This window comes from Coregonus lavaretus, assembly GCF_964263955.1.
Source record: "Coregonus lavaretus genome assembly, contig: HAP1_SCAFFOLD_257, whole genome shotgun sequence".
NCBI classification, from domain to species: Eukaryota; Metazoa; Chordata; class Actinopteri; order Salmoniformes; family Salmonidae; genus Coregonus; species Coregonus lavaretus.
Window position 1 is genome coordinate 521,111 of NW_028156480.1, and position 20,426 is coordinate 541,536.

The 20,426-nt window shown below is 47.3% G+C and overlaps 1 protein-coding gene across 3 annotated transcripts in view; it reads right to left on the reverse strand.

The window, feature by feature from the left end:
- Window positions 1-20,194, reverse strand: part of nktr (natural killer cell triggering receptor) — a 73,347-nt gene extending 53,153 nt beyond the window's left edge. For 2 of the 3 annotated variants that reach the window (XM_084200315.1, XM_084200314.1), the window contains exons 1-3: window positions 20,152-20,192; window positions 13,907-13,990; window positions 3,903-3,977 (exon numbers count right to left, since the gene is read on the reverse strand). In XM_084200315.1, coding sequence (XP_084056441.1) covers window positions 3,903-3,977; window positions 13,907-13,964 — 133 coding nt within the window. In that variant the 5' untranslated portion in view covers window positions 13,965-13,990; window positions 20,152-20,192. Of the gene's footprint in view, window positions 1-3,902; window positions 3,978-13,906; window positions 13,991-20,151 lie in introns of all 3 variants that reach the window. The other variant, XM_084200316.1, reaches the window with a different exon arrangement.
- Window positions 20,195-20,426: the final 232 nt, after the last annotated feature.

Genomic DNA, 20,426 nt, shown 5'->3' on the forward strand with positions numbered 1-20,426 from the left:
AAAAAATAGTTAATAAATGTATATAAATAAATTGATATACACCAGTTTTTTAATCAGTTTTAGAATAAGGCTGTAACGTAACAAAACGTAGAAAAAGTCAAGGGGTCTGAATACTTTCCCAATACACTGTATATATATATATATATATATATCGTGAATCACCCATAAGTTTGAAAAAAATAAGAGATGATTTTTAGACCATATCGCCCAGACGTAATCGCCCAACATCAGTGCCCGACCTCACTAAGGCTTGTGACTGAATGGAAGCAAGTCCCCTGTGGCAATGTTACAACATCTAGAAGAAATCCTTCCCTTAAGAGTGGAGGCTGTTATAGCAGCAAAGGGGGGAGGCTGTTATAGCAGCAAAGAGTGGAGGCTGTTATAGCAGCAAAGGGGGGAGGCTGTTATAGCAGCAAAGGGGGGAGGCTGTTATAGCAGCAAAGGGGGGAGGCTGTTATAGCAGCAAAGGGGGGAGGCTGTTATAGCAGCAAAGGGGGGAGGCTGTTATAGCAGCAAAGGGGGGACCAACTTCATATTAATGCCCATGATTTTGGAATGAGATGATCGGCGAGCAGGTGTCCACATACTTTTGGCCATGTGTACATTCCTTGCCAAATCATGACAGCTTTATCACAAATTCAAAATGGCTGGTTGATTAAAGTAGGTAAAATGTGTTCCAACCACGAGCGGCAGTTTTGGAATAATAAATGTTGCTCGTCAATTTTAGGCTTTTTTGCAAACTGCTATAGTTTATATAGTTATTATATAGTTATTTATAATATAGTTTATTATATTGGATTACCATTTAGAATAGGTTACAACCTCCCCTAAACCTAGACAGGCTCCAACACCCCCGTCCCCCTCCCCTAAACCTAGACAGGCTCCAACCCCCCCGTCCCCCTCCCCTAGACAGGCTCCAACACCCCCGTCCCCCTCCCCTAGACAGGCTCCAACACCCCCGTCCCCCTCCCCTAGACAGGCTCCAACCCCCCCGTCCCCCTCCACTAGACAGGCTCCAACACCCCCGTCCCCCTCCCCTAACCCTAGACAGGCTCCAACCCCCCCGTCCCCCTCCCTAACCCTAGACAGGCTCCAACACCCCCGTCCCCCTCCCCTAACCCTAGACAGGCTCCAACACCCCCGTCCCCCTCCCTAGACAGGCTCCAACCCCCCCGTCCCCCTCCCCTAGACAGGCTCCAACACCCCCGTCCCCCTCCCCTAACCCTAGACAGGCTCCAACACCCCCGTCCCCCTCCCCTAGACAGGCTCCAACAACCCCGCCCCCCTCCCCTAGACAGGCTCCAACACCCCCGTCCCCCTCCCCTAACCCTAGACAGGCTCCAACACCCCCGTCCCCCTCCCTAGACAGGCTCCAACACCCCCGTCCCCCTCCCCTAAACCTAGACAGGCTCCAACCCCCCGTCCCCCTCCCCTAGACAGGCTCCAACACCCCCGTCCCCCTCCCCTAGACAGGCTCCAACCCCCCCGTCCCCCTCCCTAACCCTAGACAGGCTCCAACCCCCCCGTCCCCCTCCCTAACCCTAGACAGGCTCCAACCCCCCCGTCCCCCTCCCTAACCCTAGACAGGCTCCAACCCCCCCGTCCCCCTCCCCTAAACCTAGACAGGCTCCAACCCCCCCGTCCCCCTCCCCTAGACAGGCTCCAACCCCCCCGTCCCCCTCCCCTAAACCTAGACAGGCTCCAACCCCCCCGTCCCCCTCCCCTAGACAGGCTCCAACACCCCCGTCCCCCTCCCCTAACCCTAGACAGGCTCCAACCCACCCGTCCCCCTCCCTAACCCTAGACAGGCTCCAACCCCCCCGTCCCCCTCCCTAACCCTAGACAGGCTCCAACCCCCCCCGTCCCCCTCCCCTAAACCTAGACAGGCTCCAACCCCCCCGTCCCCCTCCCCTAGACAGGCTCCAACCCCCCCGCCCCCCTCCCCTAAACCTAGACAGGCTCCAACACCCCCGTCCCCCTCCCCCTCCCCTAGACAGGCTCCAACACCCCCGTCCCCCTCCCCTAGACAGGCTCCAACCCCCCCGTCCCCCTCCCCTAGACAGGCTCCAACCCCCCCGCCCCCCTCCCCTAAACCTAGACAGGCTCCAACACCCCCGTCCCCCTCCCCCTCCCCTAGACAGGCTCCAACACCCCCGTCCCCCTCCCCTAGACAGGCTCCAACACCCCCGTCCCCCTCCCCCTCCCCTAGACAGGCTCCAACACCCCCGTCCCCCTCCCCCTCCCCTAGACAGGCTCCAACACCCCCGTCCCCCTCCCCTAGACAGGCTCCAACACCCCCGTCCCCCTCCCCTAGACAGGCTCCAACACCCCCGTCCCCCTCCCCTAGACAGGCTCCAACACCCCCGTCCCCCTCCCCTAGACAGGCTCCAACACCCCCGTCCCCCTCCCCTAGACAGGCTCCAACACCCCCGTCCCCCTCCCCTAAACCTAGACAGGCTCCAACACCCCCGTCCCCCTCCCCCTCCCCTAGACAGGCTCCAACACCCCCGTCCCCCTCCCCTAAACCTAGACAGGCTCCAACACCCCCGTCCCCCTCCCCTAGACAGGCTCCAACACCCCCGCCCCCCTCCCCTAGACAGGCTCCAACACCCCCGTCCCCCTCCCCTAGACAGGCTCCAACACCCCCGTCCCCCTCCCCTAGACAGGCTCCAACACCCCCGTCCCCCTCCCCTAAACCTAGACAGGCTCCAACACCCCCGTCCCCCTCCCCTAAACCTAGACAGGCTCCAACACCCCCGCCCCCCTCCCCTAGACAGGCTCCAACACCCCCGTCCCCCTCCCCTAAACCTAGACAGGCTCCAACCCCCCCGTCCCCCTCCCCTAGACAGGCTCCAACACCCCCGTCCCCCTCCCCTAGACAGGCTCCAACAACCCCGTCCCCCTCCCCTAGACAGGCTCCAACACCCCCGTCCCCCTCCCCTAGACAGGCTCCAACACCCCCGTCCCCCTCCCCTAACCCTAGACAGGCTCCAACACCCCCGTCCCCCTCCCCTAGACAGGCTCCAACACCCCCGTCCCCCTCCCCTAAACCTAGACAGGCTCCAACACCCCCGTCCCCCTCCCCTAGACAGGCTCCAACCCCCCCGTCCCCCTCCCCTAACCCTAGACAGGCTCCAACACCCCCGTCCCCCTCCCCTAGACAGGCTCCAACACCCCCGTCCCCCTCCCCTAAACCTAGACAGGCTCCAACACCCCCGTCCCCCTCCCCTAGACAGGCTCCAACCCCCCCGTCCCCCGTCCCCCTCCCCTAGACAGGCTCCAACACCCCCGTCCCCCTCCCCTAAACCTAGACAGGCTCCAACCCCCCCCAAACATGATCAGGATCTGTTAGTGGTCGTATGATCAGGATCTGTTAGTGGTCGTATGATCAGGATCTGTTAGTGGTCGTATGATCAGGATCTGTTAGTGGTCGTATGATCAGGATCTGTTAGTGGTCGTTTTGTGAATATTGCACAGAGGGGGTACGACAACACTGTTTTTCGTTTAGGGATTTTTTTCTTAACATGAACATTTACTTTTTGTTTAAACGTTCACACCACTACTGTACATGCCATGCCTGGTACATAAGTGAAACATACATCATACACGTAACTGCGTGTTTCGGGTGAAGGCATACCAGTCCATCTCAGATAGGGACAGACTTTCACCAGATCATGCAGCTGGAGAGATGTCTTCATGGTATTGAAGGTCATGTCTAACTGGATCTTCATTATAGACTGGGTATATTTTTGTTAGATTTAAAAAATAATAATAATCCCAGGGACATTTCATATAACATCTCAAACATGGAGGACAAGATAGACTTAATGTAATATTCTCTGTGGGGGGTACACAGAGACAGGATGAAACATCAAGACCTGCTGTGTCCGGTCAATACTCACCAGTGCACAAACTGAGGAAGTTTTTGCTAGTCTTGGGACAGACATCGGAGAACAGTTGATAGACTATGCGTCCAACTGAAACAGACAGAACAATGTTAGGCCTGACTGAGGAATCAATCTGAAACATATCCTGGGCTGACAGGTCTCTCTGGCCAATGAATATTTCTAATGGCAGTATGGCACCTGACCAATCATGTCAACACCGCAGTGTTCACTAGGGCTGGGACGATCCCAGTATCACAAGATTTTTCCATGGCAAAAATGAATACACAAAACAGCTAAATGGTCCTTTAAAAACCTGCTGTAAGTAAAATATTGTATACTATAGCTTGTAAAATAAATACATTTGACTGTGGATGACAACATGATGTTTGTTTCTAACATTGGGTCTGCTTTCGTAAAGAAGTTCAATCCGCTTCGAGTTTTGTTTTCTTACTATGATACTAATGATTATGGTCCCGGCCCTAGGTATCACTGGCATTCAAAACATCTAGGACCATTTATACCCATCAGTATTATTCTGATCTCAACACCTTGTACCATATCTCAACACCTTGGACCATGGATCATATCTCAACACCTTGGACCATATCTCAACACCTTGGACCATGGATCATATCTCAACACCTTGGACCATATCTCAATACCTTGGACCATATCTCAACACCTTGGACCATATCTCAACACCTTGGACCAGGGATCATATCTCCACACCTTGGACCATGGATCATATCTCAACACCTTGGACCATATCTCAATACCTTGGACCATATCTCAACACCTTGGACGATATCTCAACACCTTGGACCATATCTCAACACCCTGGACAATATCTCAACACCCTGGACCATATCTCAACACCCTGGACCATATCTCAACACCCTGGACCATATCTCAACACCCTGGACCATATCTCAACACCCTGGACCATATCTCAACACCCTGGACCATATCTCAACACCCTGGACCATATTTCAACACCCTGGACCATATTTCAACACCCTGGACCATATCTCAACACCCTGGACCATATCTCAACACCTTGGACCATGAATCGTATCTCAACCACTTGGACCGGGGATCATATCTCCACACCTTGGACCATGGATTATATCTCCACCACTTGGAGCAGGGATCATATCTCAACACCTTGAACCATGGATCATATCTCAACACCTTGGACCATGGACCATATCTCAACACCTTGGACCATAGCTCAACACCCTGGACCATATCTCAACACCCTGGACCATATCTCAACACCATGGATCATATCTCAACACCTAGGACCTTGGACCATGGATAATAAATATCTCAACACCTTGGACCATGGAACATATCTCAACACCTTGGACCATGGAACATATCTCAACACCTTGAACCATGGATCATATCTCAACACCATGGACCATGGATCATATCTCAACACCTTGGACAATAAATATCTCAACACCTTGGACCATATCTCAACACCTTGGACCATGGATCATATCTCAACACCTTGGACCATGGATCATATCTCAACACCTTGGACCATGGATAATAAATATCTCAACACCTTGGACCATGGATAATAAATATCTCAACACCTTCGACCATATCTCAACACCTTGGACCATGGATCATATCTCAACACCTTGGACCATGGATCATAGCTCAACACCTTGGACCATATCTCAACACCTTGGATCATATCTCCACACCATGGACCATATCTCCACACCTTGGACCATATCTCAACACCTTGGATCATGGATTATATCTCAACCACTTGGACCATGGATCATATCTCAACACATTGGACCATGGATCATATCTCAACACATTGGACCATATCTCAACACCTTGGACAATATCTCAACACCTTGGACCATATCGCAACACCTTGGACCATATCTCAACACCTTGGACCATATCGCAACACCTTGGACCATATCGCAACACCTTGGACCATATCGCAACACCTTGGACCATATCTCAACACCCTGGACCATATCTCAACACCTTGGACCATGGATCGTATCTCAACCACTTGGACCAGGGATCATATCTCCACACCTTGGACCATGGATTATATCTCAACCACTTGGACCAGGGATCATATCTCAACCACTTGGACCATGGATCATATTTCAACACCTTGAACCATGGACCATATCTCAACACCTTGGACCATATCTCAACACCCTGGACCATATCTCAACACCCTGGACCATATCTCAACACCCTGGACCATATCTCAACAGCCTGGACCATATCTCAACACCCTGGACCATATCTCAACACCTTGGACCATGGATCGTATCTCAACCACTTGGACCATGGATCATATCTCAACACCTTGGACCATATCTCAACACCTTGGACCATGGATCATATCTCAACACCTAGGACCATGGATCATATCTCAACACCTTGGACCATATCTCAACACCCTGGACCAATTCTCAACACCCTGGACCATATTTCAACACCCTGGACCATATCTCCACACCTTGGACCATGGATCATATCTCCACACCTTGGACCATATCTCAACACCCTGGACAATATCTCAACACCCTGGACCATATCTCAACACCCTGGACCATATCTCAACACCCTGGACCATATCTCAACACCCTGGACCATATCTCAACACCCTGGACCATATATCAACACCCTGGACCATATTTCAACACCCTGGACCATATTTCAACACCCTGGACCATATCTCAACACCCTGGACCATATCTCAACACCCTGGACCATATCTCAACACCTTGGACCATGAATCGTATCTCAACCACTTGGACCGGGGATCATATCTCCACACCTTGGACCATGGATTATATCTCCACCACTTGGACCAGGGATCATATCTCAACACCTTGAACCATGGATCATATCTCAACACCTTGGACCATGGACCATATCTCAACACCTTGGACCATAGCTCAACACCCTGGACCATATCTCAACACCCTGGACCATATCTCAACACCATGGATCATATCTCAACACCTAGGACCTTGGACCATGGATAATAAATATCTCAACACCTTGGACCATGGAACATATCTCAACACCTTGGACCATGGAACATATCTCAACACCTTGAACCATGGATCATATCTCAACACCATGGACCATGGATCATATCTCAACACCTTGGACAATAAATATCTCAACACCTTGGACCATATCTCAACACCTTGGACCATGGATCATATCTCAACACCTTGGACCATGGATCATATCTCAACACCTTGGACCATGGATAATAAATATCTCAACACCTTGGACCATGGATAATAAATATCTCAACACCTTCGACCATGGATCATATCTCAACACCTTGGACCATGGATCATAGCTCAACACCTTGGACCATATCTCAACACCTTGGATCATATCTCCACACCATGGACCATATCTCAACACCTTGGACCATATCTCAACACCTTGGATCATGGATTATATCTCAACCACTTGGACCATGGATCATATCGCAACACATTGGACCATGGATCATATCTCAACACATTGGACCATATCTCAACACCTTGGACAATATCTCAACACCTTGGACCATATCGCAACACCTTGGACCATATCTCAACACCTTGGACCATATCGCAACACCTTGGACCATATCGCAACACCTTGGACCATATCGCAACACCTTGGACCATATCTCAACACCCTGGACCATATCTCAACACCTTGGACCATGGATCGTATCTCAACCACTTGGACCAGGGATCATATCTCCACACCTTGGACCATGGATTATATCTCAACCACTTGGACCAGGGATCATATCTCAACCACTTGGACCATGGATCATATTTCAACACCTTGAACCATGGACCATATCTCAACACCTTGGACCATATCTCAACACCCTGGACCATATCTCAACACCCTGGACCATATCTCAACACCCTGGACCATATCTCAACAGCCTGGACCATATCTCAACACCCTGGACCATATCTCAACACCCTGGACCATATCTCAACACCCTGGAACATATTTCAACACCCTGGACCATATTTCAACACCCTGGACCATATCTCAACACCTTGGACCATGGATCGTATCTCAACCACTTGGACCATGGATCATATCTCAACACCTTGGACCATATCTCAACACCTTGGACCATGGATCATATCTCAACACCTAGGACCATGGATCATATCTCAACACCTTGGACCATATCTCAACACCCTGGACCATATCTCAACACCCTGGACCATATTTCAACACCCTGGACCATATCTCCACACCTTGGACCATGGATCATATCTCAACACCTTGGACCATATCTCAATACCTTGGACCATATCTCAACACCTTGGACCATGGATCATATCTCCACACCTTGGACCATATCTCAACACCCTGGACAATATCTCAACACCCTGGACAATATCTCAACACCCTGGACCATATCTCAACACCCTGGACCATATCTCAACACCCTGGACCATATCTCAACACCCTGGACCATATTTCAACACCCTGGACCATATTTCAACACCCTGGACCATATTTCAACACACTGGACCATATTTCAACACCCTGGACCATATCTCAACACCTTGGACCATGAATCGTATCTCAACCACTTGGACCGGGGATCATATCTCCACACCTTGGACCATGGATTATATCTCCACCACTTGGACCAGGGATCATATCTCAACACCTTGAACCATGGATTATATCTCAACACCTTGGACCATGGACCATATCTCAACACCTTGGACCATAGCTCAACACCCTGGACCATATCTCAACACCCTGGACCATATCTCAACACCATGGATCATATCTCAACACCTAGGACCTTGGACCATGAATAATAAATATCTCAACACCTTGGACCATGGAACATATCTCAACACCTTGGACCATGGAACATATCTCAACACCTTGAACCATGGATCATATCTCAACACCATGGACCATATCTCAACACCTTGGACAATAAATATCTCAACACCTTGGACCATATCTCAACACCTTGGACCATGGATCATATCTCAACACCTTGGACCATGGATCATATCTCAACACCTTGGACCATGGATAATAAATATCTCAACACCTTGGACCATGGATAATAAATATCTCAACACCTTCGACCATATCTCAACACCTTGAACCATGGATCATATCTCAACACCTTGGACCATGGATCATAGCTCAACACCTTGGACCATATCTCAACACCTTGGACCATATCTCAACACCTTGGATCATGGATTATATCTCAACCACTTGGACCATGGATCATATCTCAACACATTGGACCATATCTCAACACCTTGGACAATATCTCAACACCTTGGACCATATCGCAACACCTTGGACCATATCTCAACACCTTGGACCATATCTCAACACCTTGGACCATATCGCAACACCTTGGACCATATCGCAACACCTTGGACCATATCGCAACACCTTGGACCATATCTCAACACCCTGGACCATATCTCAACACATTGGACCATGGATCGTATCTCAACCACTTGGACCAGGGATCATATCTCCACACCTTGGACCATGGATTATATCTCAACCACTTGGACCAGGGATCATATCTCAACCACTTGGACCATGGATCATATCTCAACACCTTGAACCATGGACCATATCTCAACACCTTGGACCATATCTCAACACCCTGGACCATATCTCAACACCCTGGACCATATCTCAACACCCTGGACCATATCTCAACACCCTGGACCATATCTCAACACCCTGGACCATATCTCAACAGCCTGGACCATATCTCAACACCCTGGACCATATCTCAACACCCTGGACCATATCTCAACACCCTGGAACATATTTCAACACCCTGGACCATATTTCAACACCCTGGACCATATCTCAACACCTTGGACCATGGATCGTATCTCAACCACTTGGACCATGGATCATATCTCAACACCTTGGACCATGGATCATATCTCAACACCTAGGACCATGGATCATATCTCAACACCTTGGACCATATCTCAACACCCTGGACCATATCTCAACACCCTGGACCATATTTCAACACCCTGGACCATATTTCAACACCCTGGACCATATCTCAACACCTTGGACCATGGATCGTATCTCAACCACTTGGACCATGGATCATATCTCAACACCTTGGACCATATCTCAACACCTTGGACCATGGATCATATCTCAACACCTTGGACCATGGATCATATCTCAACACCTAGGACCATGGATCATATCTCAACACCTAGGACCATGGATCATATCTCAACACCTTGGACCATATCTCAACACCTTGGACCATGGATAATATCTCACCCACTTGGACCATATCTAAACACATTGGACCATGGATCACATCTCAACACCTAGGACCATGGATCATATCTCAACACCTTGGACAATAAATATCTCAACACCTTGGACCATATCTCAACACCTTGGACCATGGATCATATCTCAACACCTTGGACCATGGATAATAAATATCTCAACACCTTGGACCATGGATAATAAATATCTCAACACCTTCAACCATATCTCAACACCTTGGACCATGGATCATATCTCAACACCTTGGACCATGGATCATAGCTCAACACCTTGGACCATGAATCATATCTCCACACCATGGATCATATCTCCACACCATGGACCATATCTCAACACCTTGGATCATGGATTATATCTCAACCACTTGGACCATGGATTATATCTCAACCACTTGGACCATGGATCATATCTCAACACCTTGGACCATATCTCAACACCTTGGACCATATCTCAACACCCTGGACCATATCTCAACACCCTGGACCATATCTCAACACCCTGGACCATATCTCAACACCCTGGACCATATCTCAACACCCTGGACCATATCTCAACACCCTGGACCATATCTCAACACCCTGGACCATATCTCAACACCTTGGACCATGGACCGTATCTCAACCACTTGGACCATGGATCATATCTCAACACCTTGGACCATGGATCATATCTCAACACCTAGGACCATATCTCAACACCTAGGACCATGGACCATATCTCAACACCTTAGACCATGGATAATAAATATCTCAACACCTTGGACCATGGATCATATCTCAACACCTTGGACCATGGATCATATCTCAACACCTTGGACCATGGATCATATCTCAACACCTTGGACCATGGATCATATCTCAACACCTTGGACCATGGATCATATCTCAACACCTTGGACCATGGATCATATCTCAACACCTTGGACCATATCTCAACACCTTGGACCATGGATAATAAATATCTCAACACCTTGGACCATATCTCAACACCTTGGAACATGGATAATATCTCACCCACTTGGACCATATCTCAACACATTAGACCATATCTCAACACCTAGGACCATGGACCATATCTCAACACCTTAGACCATGGATAATAAATATCTCAACACCTTGGACCATGGATAATAAATATCTCAACACCTTGGACCATGGATAATAAATATCTCAACACCTTGGACCATGGATCATAAATATCTCAACACCTTGGACCATGGATCATATCTCAACACCTTGGACCATGGATCATATCTCAACACCTTGAACCATGGATCATATCTCAAAACCTAGGACCATATCTCAACACCTTGGACCATGGATAATAAATATCTCAACACCTTGGACCATATCTCAACACCTTGGACCATGGATCATATCTCAACACCTTGGACCATATCTCAACACCTAGGACCATATCTCAACACCTTGGACCATGGATAATATCTCAACACCTTGGACCATGGAACATATCTCAACACCTTGGACCATGGATCATATCTCAACACCTTGGACCATGGATCATATCTCAACACCTTGGACCATGGATCATATCTCAACACCTTGGACCATGGATCAACACCTAGGACCATGGACCATATCTCAACACCTTGGACCATGGATAATAAATATATCAACACCTTGGACCATGGAACATATCTCAACACCTTGCACCATGGATCATATCTCAACACCTTGAACCATGGATAATAAATATCTCAACACCTTGGACCATGGATAATATCTCACCCACTTGGACCATATCTCAACACATTGGACTATGGATCATATCTCAACACCTAGGACCATGGATCATATCTCAACACCTTGGACCATGGAACATATCTCAACACCTTGCACCATGGATCATATCTCAACACCTTGAACCATGGATAATAAATATCTCAACACCTTGGACCATGGATAATATCTCACCCACTTGGACCATATCTCAACACATTGGACTATGGATCATATCTCAACACCTAGGACCATGGATCATATCTCAACACCTTGGACCATGGATCATATCTCAACACCTTGCACCATGGATCATATCTCAACACCTTGACCCATGGATCATATCTCAACACCTTGGACCATGGATAATATCTCACCCACTTGGACCATATCTCAACACCTTGGACCATGGATCATATCTCAACACCTTGGACCATGGATCATATCTCAACACCTTGGACCATGGATCATATCTCAACACCTTGGACCATGGATCATATCTCAACACCTTGGACCATATCTCAACACCTAGGACCATGGATAATAAATATCTCAACACCTTGGACCATGGAACATATCTCCACACCTTGGACCATGGATTATATCTCAACCACTTGGACCATATCTCAACACCTTGAACAATGGATCATATCTCCACACCTTGGACCATATCTCAACACCTTGGACCAGGGATCATACCTCCACACCTTAGACCATGGATCATATCTCAACACCTTGGACCATATCTCAACACCTTGGACCAGGGATCATATCTCCACACCTTGGACCATGGATTATATCTCAACCACTTAGACCAGGGATCATATCTCAACACCCTGGACCATATCTCAACACCCTGGACCATATCTCAACACCCTGGACCATATCTCAACACCCTGGACCATATCTCAACACCCTGGACCATATCTCAACACCTTGGACCATGGATCATATCTCAACACCAAGGACCATGGATCATATCTCAACACCTTGGACCATGGATAATAAATATCTCAACACCTTGGACCATGGATAATATCTCACCCACTTGGACCATGGATCATATCTCAACACCTAGGACCATGGATCATATCTCAACACCTTGGACCATGGATAATAAATATCTCAACACCTTGGACCATATCTCAACACCTTGGACCATGGATCATATCTTAACCACTTGGACCATGGATCATATCTCAACACCTAGGACCATGGATCATATCTCAACACCTTGGACCATGGATAATAAATATCTCAACACCTTGGACCATATCTCAACACCTTGGACCATGGATCATATCTTAACCACTTGGACCATGGATCATATCTCAACACCTAGGACCATGGATCATATCTCAACACCTTGGACCATGGATAATAAATATCTCAACACCTTGGACCATATCTCAACACCTTGGACCATGGATCATATCTTAACCACTTGGACCATGGATCATGTTCATGTCAACAGCTGCCTAGCATGCTCCCCTATGGAAACAGCCACCATGGTGCTACTGTAGGCAGTAGGTTGTACAGTATTCTACAGTAAAACGGTAAATTGGACAGCATCCAATCTGGAGCACAATAAAACTATTACTGTTGATATCAGCAGTCTAGCTCTGGCTTTATGATTTATATCCTGTTGTGTTTCTAATAACTCAGATCACCCTCAGTGGGTGGCAGGTAGCTTAGTGGTGAAGAGCGTTGGGCCAGTAACCGAAAGATTGTTGGTTGGAATCCCAGAGCCGACTAGGTGAGAAATCTGGTCTCAGCTTTGAATAGTGCAACAAGCCTAGCCAAGGTTACATGTAAAACGTGAATGAGAATGACAGAGCAGAGCAGCATAGTCCTGTCCCAGTGTTATCTAACTGTCTGGCAGTGAGCCATCACCGGGTGGTTGTTGATGAGACTTACCTGGTTCTCTGTTGATCTCCACATCAAAGTAGCACTGGGGACGCTCCTTCACCCCCATCCTGACCACAGAGCAGACTTGGACACCTGCAGAGAAGAGCGAGAGAAGGGGGGAGCGAGAGGGAGAGAGATGGGGGGGGAGAGAGAGCTTTCAGTAAGGGGAAATGCCTTCGATTTGCCTCTCTCTGACAGACAAGCACAGTCCCTCTCTCCTATCTTATCTAGCCTCCTGCTGGGTCTCTGGGTTGGTATGTCATAGCCTCCTGCTGGGTCTCTGGGTTGGTATGTCATAGCCTCCTGCTGAGTCTCTGGGTTGGTATGTCATAGCCTCCTGCTGAGTCTCTGGGTTGGTATGTCAGCCTCCTGCTGAGTCTCTGGGTTGGTATGTCATAGCCTCCTGCTGAGTCTCTGGGTTGGTATGTCATAGCCTCCTGCTGGGTCTCTGGGTTGGTATGTTACAGCCTCCTGCTGGGTCTCTGGGTTGGTATGTCATAGCCTCCTGCTGGGTCTCTGGGTTGGTATGTCATAGCCTCCTGCTGGGTCTCTGGGTTGGTATGTCATAGCCTCCTGCTGGGTCTCTGGGTTGGTATGCCATAGCCTCCTGCTGGGTCTCTGGGTTGGTATGCCATAGCCTCCTGCTGGGTCTCTGGGTTGGTATGCCATAGCCTCCTGCTGGGTCTCTGGGTTGGTATGTCATAGCCTCCTGCTGGGTCTCTGGGTTGGTATGTCATAGCCTCCTGCTGGGTCTCTGGGTTGGTATGTTACAGCCTCCTGCTGGGTCTCTGGGTTGGTATGCCATAGCCTCCTGCTGAGTCTCTGGGTTGGTATGCCATAGCCTCCTGCTGGGTCTCTGGGTTGGTATGTTACAGCCTCCTGCTGGGTCTCTGGGTTGGTATGTCAGCCTCCTGCTGGGTCTCTGGGTTGGTATGTCAGCCTCCTGCTGGGTCTCTGGGTTGGTATGTCAGCCTCCTGCTGGGTCTCTGGGTTGGTATGCCATAGCCTCCTGCTGAGTCTCTGGGTTGGTATGTCAGCCTCCTGCTGGGTCTCTGGGTTGGTATGTCTCTGGGTATGACCAGAGAAACCAGACAACAGAGAGACCAGACAGAAGCTATGGGGGCCTTCAGTGTGTTGGGACCTCCGGCTGCGTTCTCTAGTGAGAGGATGAACACCTTTAACCTTTAACCTGACCCTCCTCTCCAGGCACCAGAGGCTGCTGTACTGCAAGAGAGGCCCTCTTCCAAGCAACATGCTAGTTGGAGCATTCAAGGTATGGTATGAGTGTGACAATCTTTAGAAGAGAAAATGTTAGGCCAGTGTTGCCCAACCCTTTTTCCTGTTGAACTACCACTATGTTGGCTCCTTTAACGTTGTACATCTTTCTGCTATTTCAGGTGTTGGACCAGCTGACGGCAATGACAAAGCTGGCCTCTCAGTTTGATGAGTGGGGGCAGTCTACCCCTGCCTTAGCCAGCTGGCAGCAATCACACTGACTATACCAGTGTCTTCTGTTAATTGTGAGAGGGACTTCTCTGCAATGAAATGAGTAAGAACATTTAAATGTGAAAGTAGATCCTCTTTGACCATCTCCCTTCTCTTATTATTATCTCTGTTACTGCAGGTCAGAACAGACTGCAGGGAGTTGGGACTCTGGAGCAGCAGAAACGCCTTCTCTGGAGTGATGAATCACGCTTCACATTCGTACATTTTAGTAATTTAGCAGATGCTCTTATCCAGAGTGACTTACAGTTAGTGCATTCATCTTAAGATAGCTAGGTGGGACAACCACATATCACAGGCATAGAAAGTACATTTTTCTTCAATAACGTAGCTGTCAGTAATCAGAGCTAGACGGGGGGGGGGTCAAGTGTAAGTGATGGTTAAGTGGTCTTTTTTATTTCCATTTATATTGGGGGGGGAGCACACCTCCCTGTTCTAATTGCCTTGCCCCTTGATCCTGGTTGATGTGTCAATAGTCTCCCGAGTGGCGCAGTGGTGTAAGGCCCTGCATCGCAGTGCTAGCTGTGCCACTAGAGATCCTGGTTCGAATCCAGACTCTGTCGTAGCCGGCCGCGACCAGGAGACCCATGGGGCGGCGCACAATTAGCCAGCATCGTCCAGGGTAGGGAATGGCCGGCAGGGATGTAGCTCAGTTGGTAGAGCATGGCGTTTGCAACGCCAGGGTTGTGGGTTCAATTCCCACGGGGGGCCAGTATGAAAATGTAGCTATAGAATGAAGCACACCATCTGGCAGTCCGACTGACAAATCTAGGTTTGGCGGACGCCAGGAGAACACTACCTATCCAATGCATAATGCCAACTGTAAAGTTTGGTGGAGGAAGAATAATGGTCTGGGGCAGTTTTTCATGGTTCGGGCTAGGCCCCTTAGTTCCAGTGAAGGGACATTTTTACGTTGCAGCATACAATGACATTCTAGACAATTCTGTGCTTCCAACTTTGTGGCAGAGCCCTGACCTCAATCCCATCGAACACCTTTGGGATGAATTGGAACGCCGACTGCGAGCCAGGCCTAATCGCCCAACATCAGTGCCCGACCTCACTAATGCTCTTGCGGCTAAATGGAAGCAAGTCCTCTCAGTAATGTTCCAACATCTAGTGGAAAGCCTTCCCAGAAGAGTGGAGGCTGTTATAGCAGCAAAGTGGGGGACCAACTCCATATTAATGCCCCTGATTTTGGAATGAGATGTTCGACGAGCAGATGTCCACATACTTTTGGCTAAGTAGTGTAGCTCGACATAGGCTCAGAGGCGGCTCGTCCATAAGGCTAGGGGAAGCTAAGCTTTCCCTAAGTGAATGGAATTGCCTAATTAGCCTACTCCTGTCTATACAGAAATAAATTCAATCATTCAAAATAGGCTACTAAAGCATGATTTGGCCCCAGAGCATCATTAGCTTCCCCTAGCCTTAACAAAAACATATGTTTTGGATTGTTTTCCATTAGCTTCCCCTAGCCTTAACAAAAACATATGTTTTGGATTGTTTTCCATTAGCTTCCCCTAGCCTTAACAAAAACATATGTTTTGGATTGTTTTCCATTAGCTTCCCCTAGCCTTAACAAAAACATATGTTTTGGATTGTTTTCCATTAGCTTCCCCTAGCCTTAACAAAAACATATGTTTTGGATTGTTTTCCATTAGCTTCCCCTAGCCTTAACAAAAACATATGTTTTGGATTGTTTTCCATTAGCTTCCCCTAGCCTTAACAAAAACATATGTTTTGGATTGTTTTCCATTAGCTTCCCCTAGCCTTAACAAAAACATATGTTTTGGATTGTTTTCCATTAGCTTCCCCTAGCCTTAACAAAAACATATGTTTTGGATTGTTTTAAATCGCATTGCCTACAGTCGGAAGGAAAGGCAGCGCACAATTTCGCACGAGTTGCGACTGTCAGTGAAAAGTATAGAGGCCCAGCTAGGCATATCGCAATATTTCAAAATTCAAATCGCGGGAAAGAATGGTTTGGAAAGCAAATAGCTATTGCTGTAAAGAGAAGACAATGAAAATACTAATGTCTTTTAGTTATCAAAATGCTCAACTTAATTGAACGAACAACAGTTGGGCTATAGCCTGTCTTAATGGCATCAGCGTAGAGCATCGGCCAGATCCCCGCTGAGTACACACTGGGATATTCACTCTTTATCATTGTTGGGTCAGTGTCACTTAAAAGTTAGTTTTTGGACAGTAATTTCCTCCTCCAGTTTATATGGATGTCATATTCTATTTGTCTCTCCTCTTCTCGTAAACCTATTATGTGGACAACATCATTTTTATTGATCTGTTTGTCAGTGTCAGAGTAGGCTACCCTGTAATTTGGCCTATTAAAAAAGATCCTGCTAATGTCTCCAGTCATATAAAGTCTAGTAGAATTGCATGAAATGTGTTTTTTCCCGTGCAAAGAAAGAAACGTATCTGATATAGCCAATAGCCAGGCCTCTAAGCTACATGAGCTCAGACATGCATTGAACGGTCTTTTTTGCAAACAGTGATTGAGTTACATTATTAGCCTAAAATGATGACTATCCAATCTACTCCTCACATTCCGAATAGTAGGCTCTCTTACATAAATCTGCAAATGCGATGATGCATGGACTACTTTATTATAAAGGTGCATTTTTATGGTGAAAATGTGCTTCCCCAAACTTGAAACTCACACACTGCCTATGCATAGGCTAGTGATTTAGCCAACAAGACAAGTAACAAATGGCAAAGGAAAATTAAATGTGGGGGACCCCCACTGCAGGGACCGATGACTGATGAAGACAGCTTGTCTGTCGAAACGTTGGTTGTTAGGTTATTAAATTATTGCATCTGCGCTCCTAGAGTGTCCTTTTCTTTTTCAAGTGTTCTACTCCGTTAGCCAGCACCTCGCCTAAATATTATTTTTTGTATTTTTTTGTGTGTGATCCAATTGATATTTTAGTCATTTAGCAGACGCTCTTATCCAGAGCGACTTACAATTAGTGAGTGCATATATTTTTCATACTGGCCCCCCGTGGGAACCCTGGCGATGCAAGCGCCATGCTCTACCAACTGAGCTACAGGGGGGGAAATAAATAGGTGCGTGTTTCTTTCGCCTCCAACTGACCAGACAGACTGAACACAAAGCCAGCTTGGCTGTTTAGCTCACATTTTGTGACATGCTTGACTGGGACACAGTGACAACACCCCACCCAAAATACATGACCCACATGATGAGGACCCACAAAGTATTTAACTAGTCCATAGCCTATTGAATGTGTGCTAGATTGGTAGCTTAGACACTTTGCCAAGTTACAGGACACCAAATGCCCTTTTTGAACTGGACAAATGTTTTTGATCACATTGTCATTGTTGACCCGAGCCCAATAATGGACTAACGTTACTCCTTATAGTCCAAGGACCTTACATGTTCTGTTTAGAGGCGAATTGGCTCCGGCAGCCAAAAACTTAATCTAAACATAAATTGATTCTAAATTGCGGTCAGGAACACCACTTTCATATTGCATCAAAAATAATTTCCCAAATGCAAAATACACACTTACTGTACACGGTTTTAACATTTGCAGCCGACAGTATTTCAGTGACAACGCATTTGTGGTATCCATCTTCCGTTTCCACACAGGTGTTCGGAGATGCAGAACGCTAATTACCACAGGTAGTCACCACAGGTAGTCAACGGTTCCCGTGTGGGAACCCTTACCCTATAAAAAGCTGTAGTAATTTAACCTTATTTTTATTATTATTACTCGCTGATATTAAAAGACACGTTCCTTATGTTTCCAAACCGTACCGCAAGCGATGCGGGTTAACGTCAAGATTTAGAGCAAGCGTCGGGCCACTCAACTAAACTCCACCGCCGGAAAATACTATCGTCAATAGGCGCTAAAGGTAGTTAGCATCTATTAATGAGCTGTTGACCTAGTAGCTATGATGTATTTTCTACTTTCACTTTCACTTAGGATATTGTCTGTAGCTTCTGCTAAGTATACTTTCACTTAGGATATTGTCTGTAGCTTCTGCTAAGTATACTTTCACTTAGGATATTGTCTGTAGCTTCTGCTAAGTATACTTTCACTTAGGATATTGTCTGTAGCTTCTGCTAAGTATACTTTCACTTAGGATATTGTCTGTAGCTTCTGCTATGTTTGCATGGTTCATTTGTGTTGGGGTGTGAACACATAGCATGCTGCTAAATGGAGATATCCGCCGTGACATGATGTACAATGTTTCCTTCGCTGTTGTTGACTGACCTGGTTCTGACTCCATGGCGTTCCTCCCAGTTTGTTACCTAACTAGCAAAATAATACATATGATACGAATGTTTTATCAAGCTGGTTTATACGCCAACTAGCTAGAGAAAGACACCCGTAGGCTACTAGTACACGTTCATTAGCTAACTAACAAGCTAGCTATCTCAATTTAAAACGTTAGTTAGCAAACTAGCTAGCTAACCTTGCGATTTCCAGGCCGTTTGGTGAGCTAAAATAATAATAATATGCCATTTAGCAGACGCTTTTATCCAAAGCGACTTACAGTCATGCGTGCATACATTTTTTTTTTTTGTGTGTATGGGTGGTCCCGGGGATCGAACCCACTACCTTGGCGTTACAAGCGCCGTGCTCTACCAGCTGAGCTACAGAGGACCACAACATCGGTTGTTTATCGATTCCCAGAGATTTACTACATGCCACCGTTAATAAAATATAACACAATATAGTTTAGAATAAGCAACATACGTAGGACTTACCTACCTGTGATCTGCGCACCGTAGCTGAGCGCTGTATGAATGTAATGGCCGAGTTGGAGAGGTTCAACCCCGCAGTGTATCATGGGAGAGGTTCAACCCCGCAGTGTATCATGGGAGAGGATCAACACCGCAGTGTATCATGGGAGAGGATCAACACCGCAGTGTATCATGGGAGAGGATCAACCCCGCAGTGTCTCATGGGTGAACTGTTTAACTGATCTACAAATAATGAGTTCTTTATGATGCAAGGTGATTTGTAGATCAGTCAATCGGCAGTCG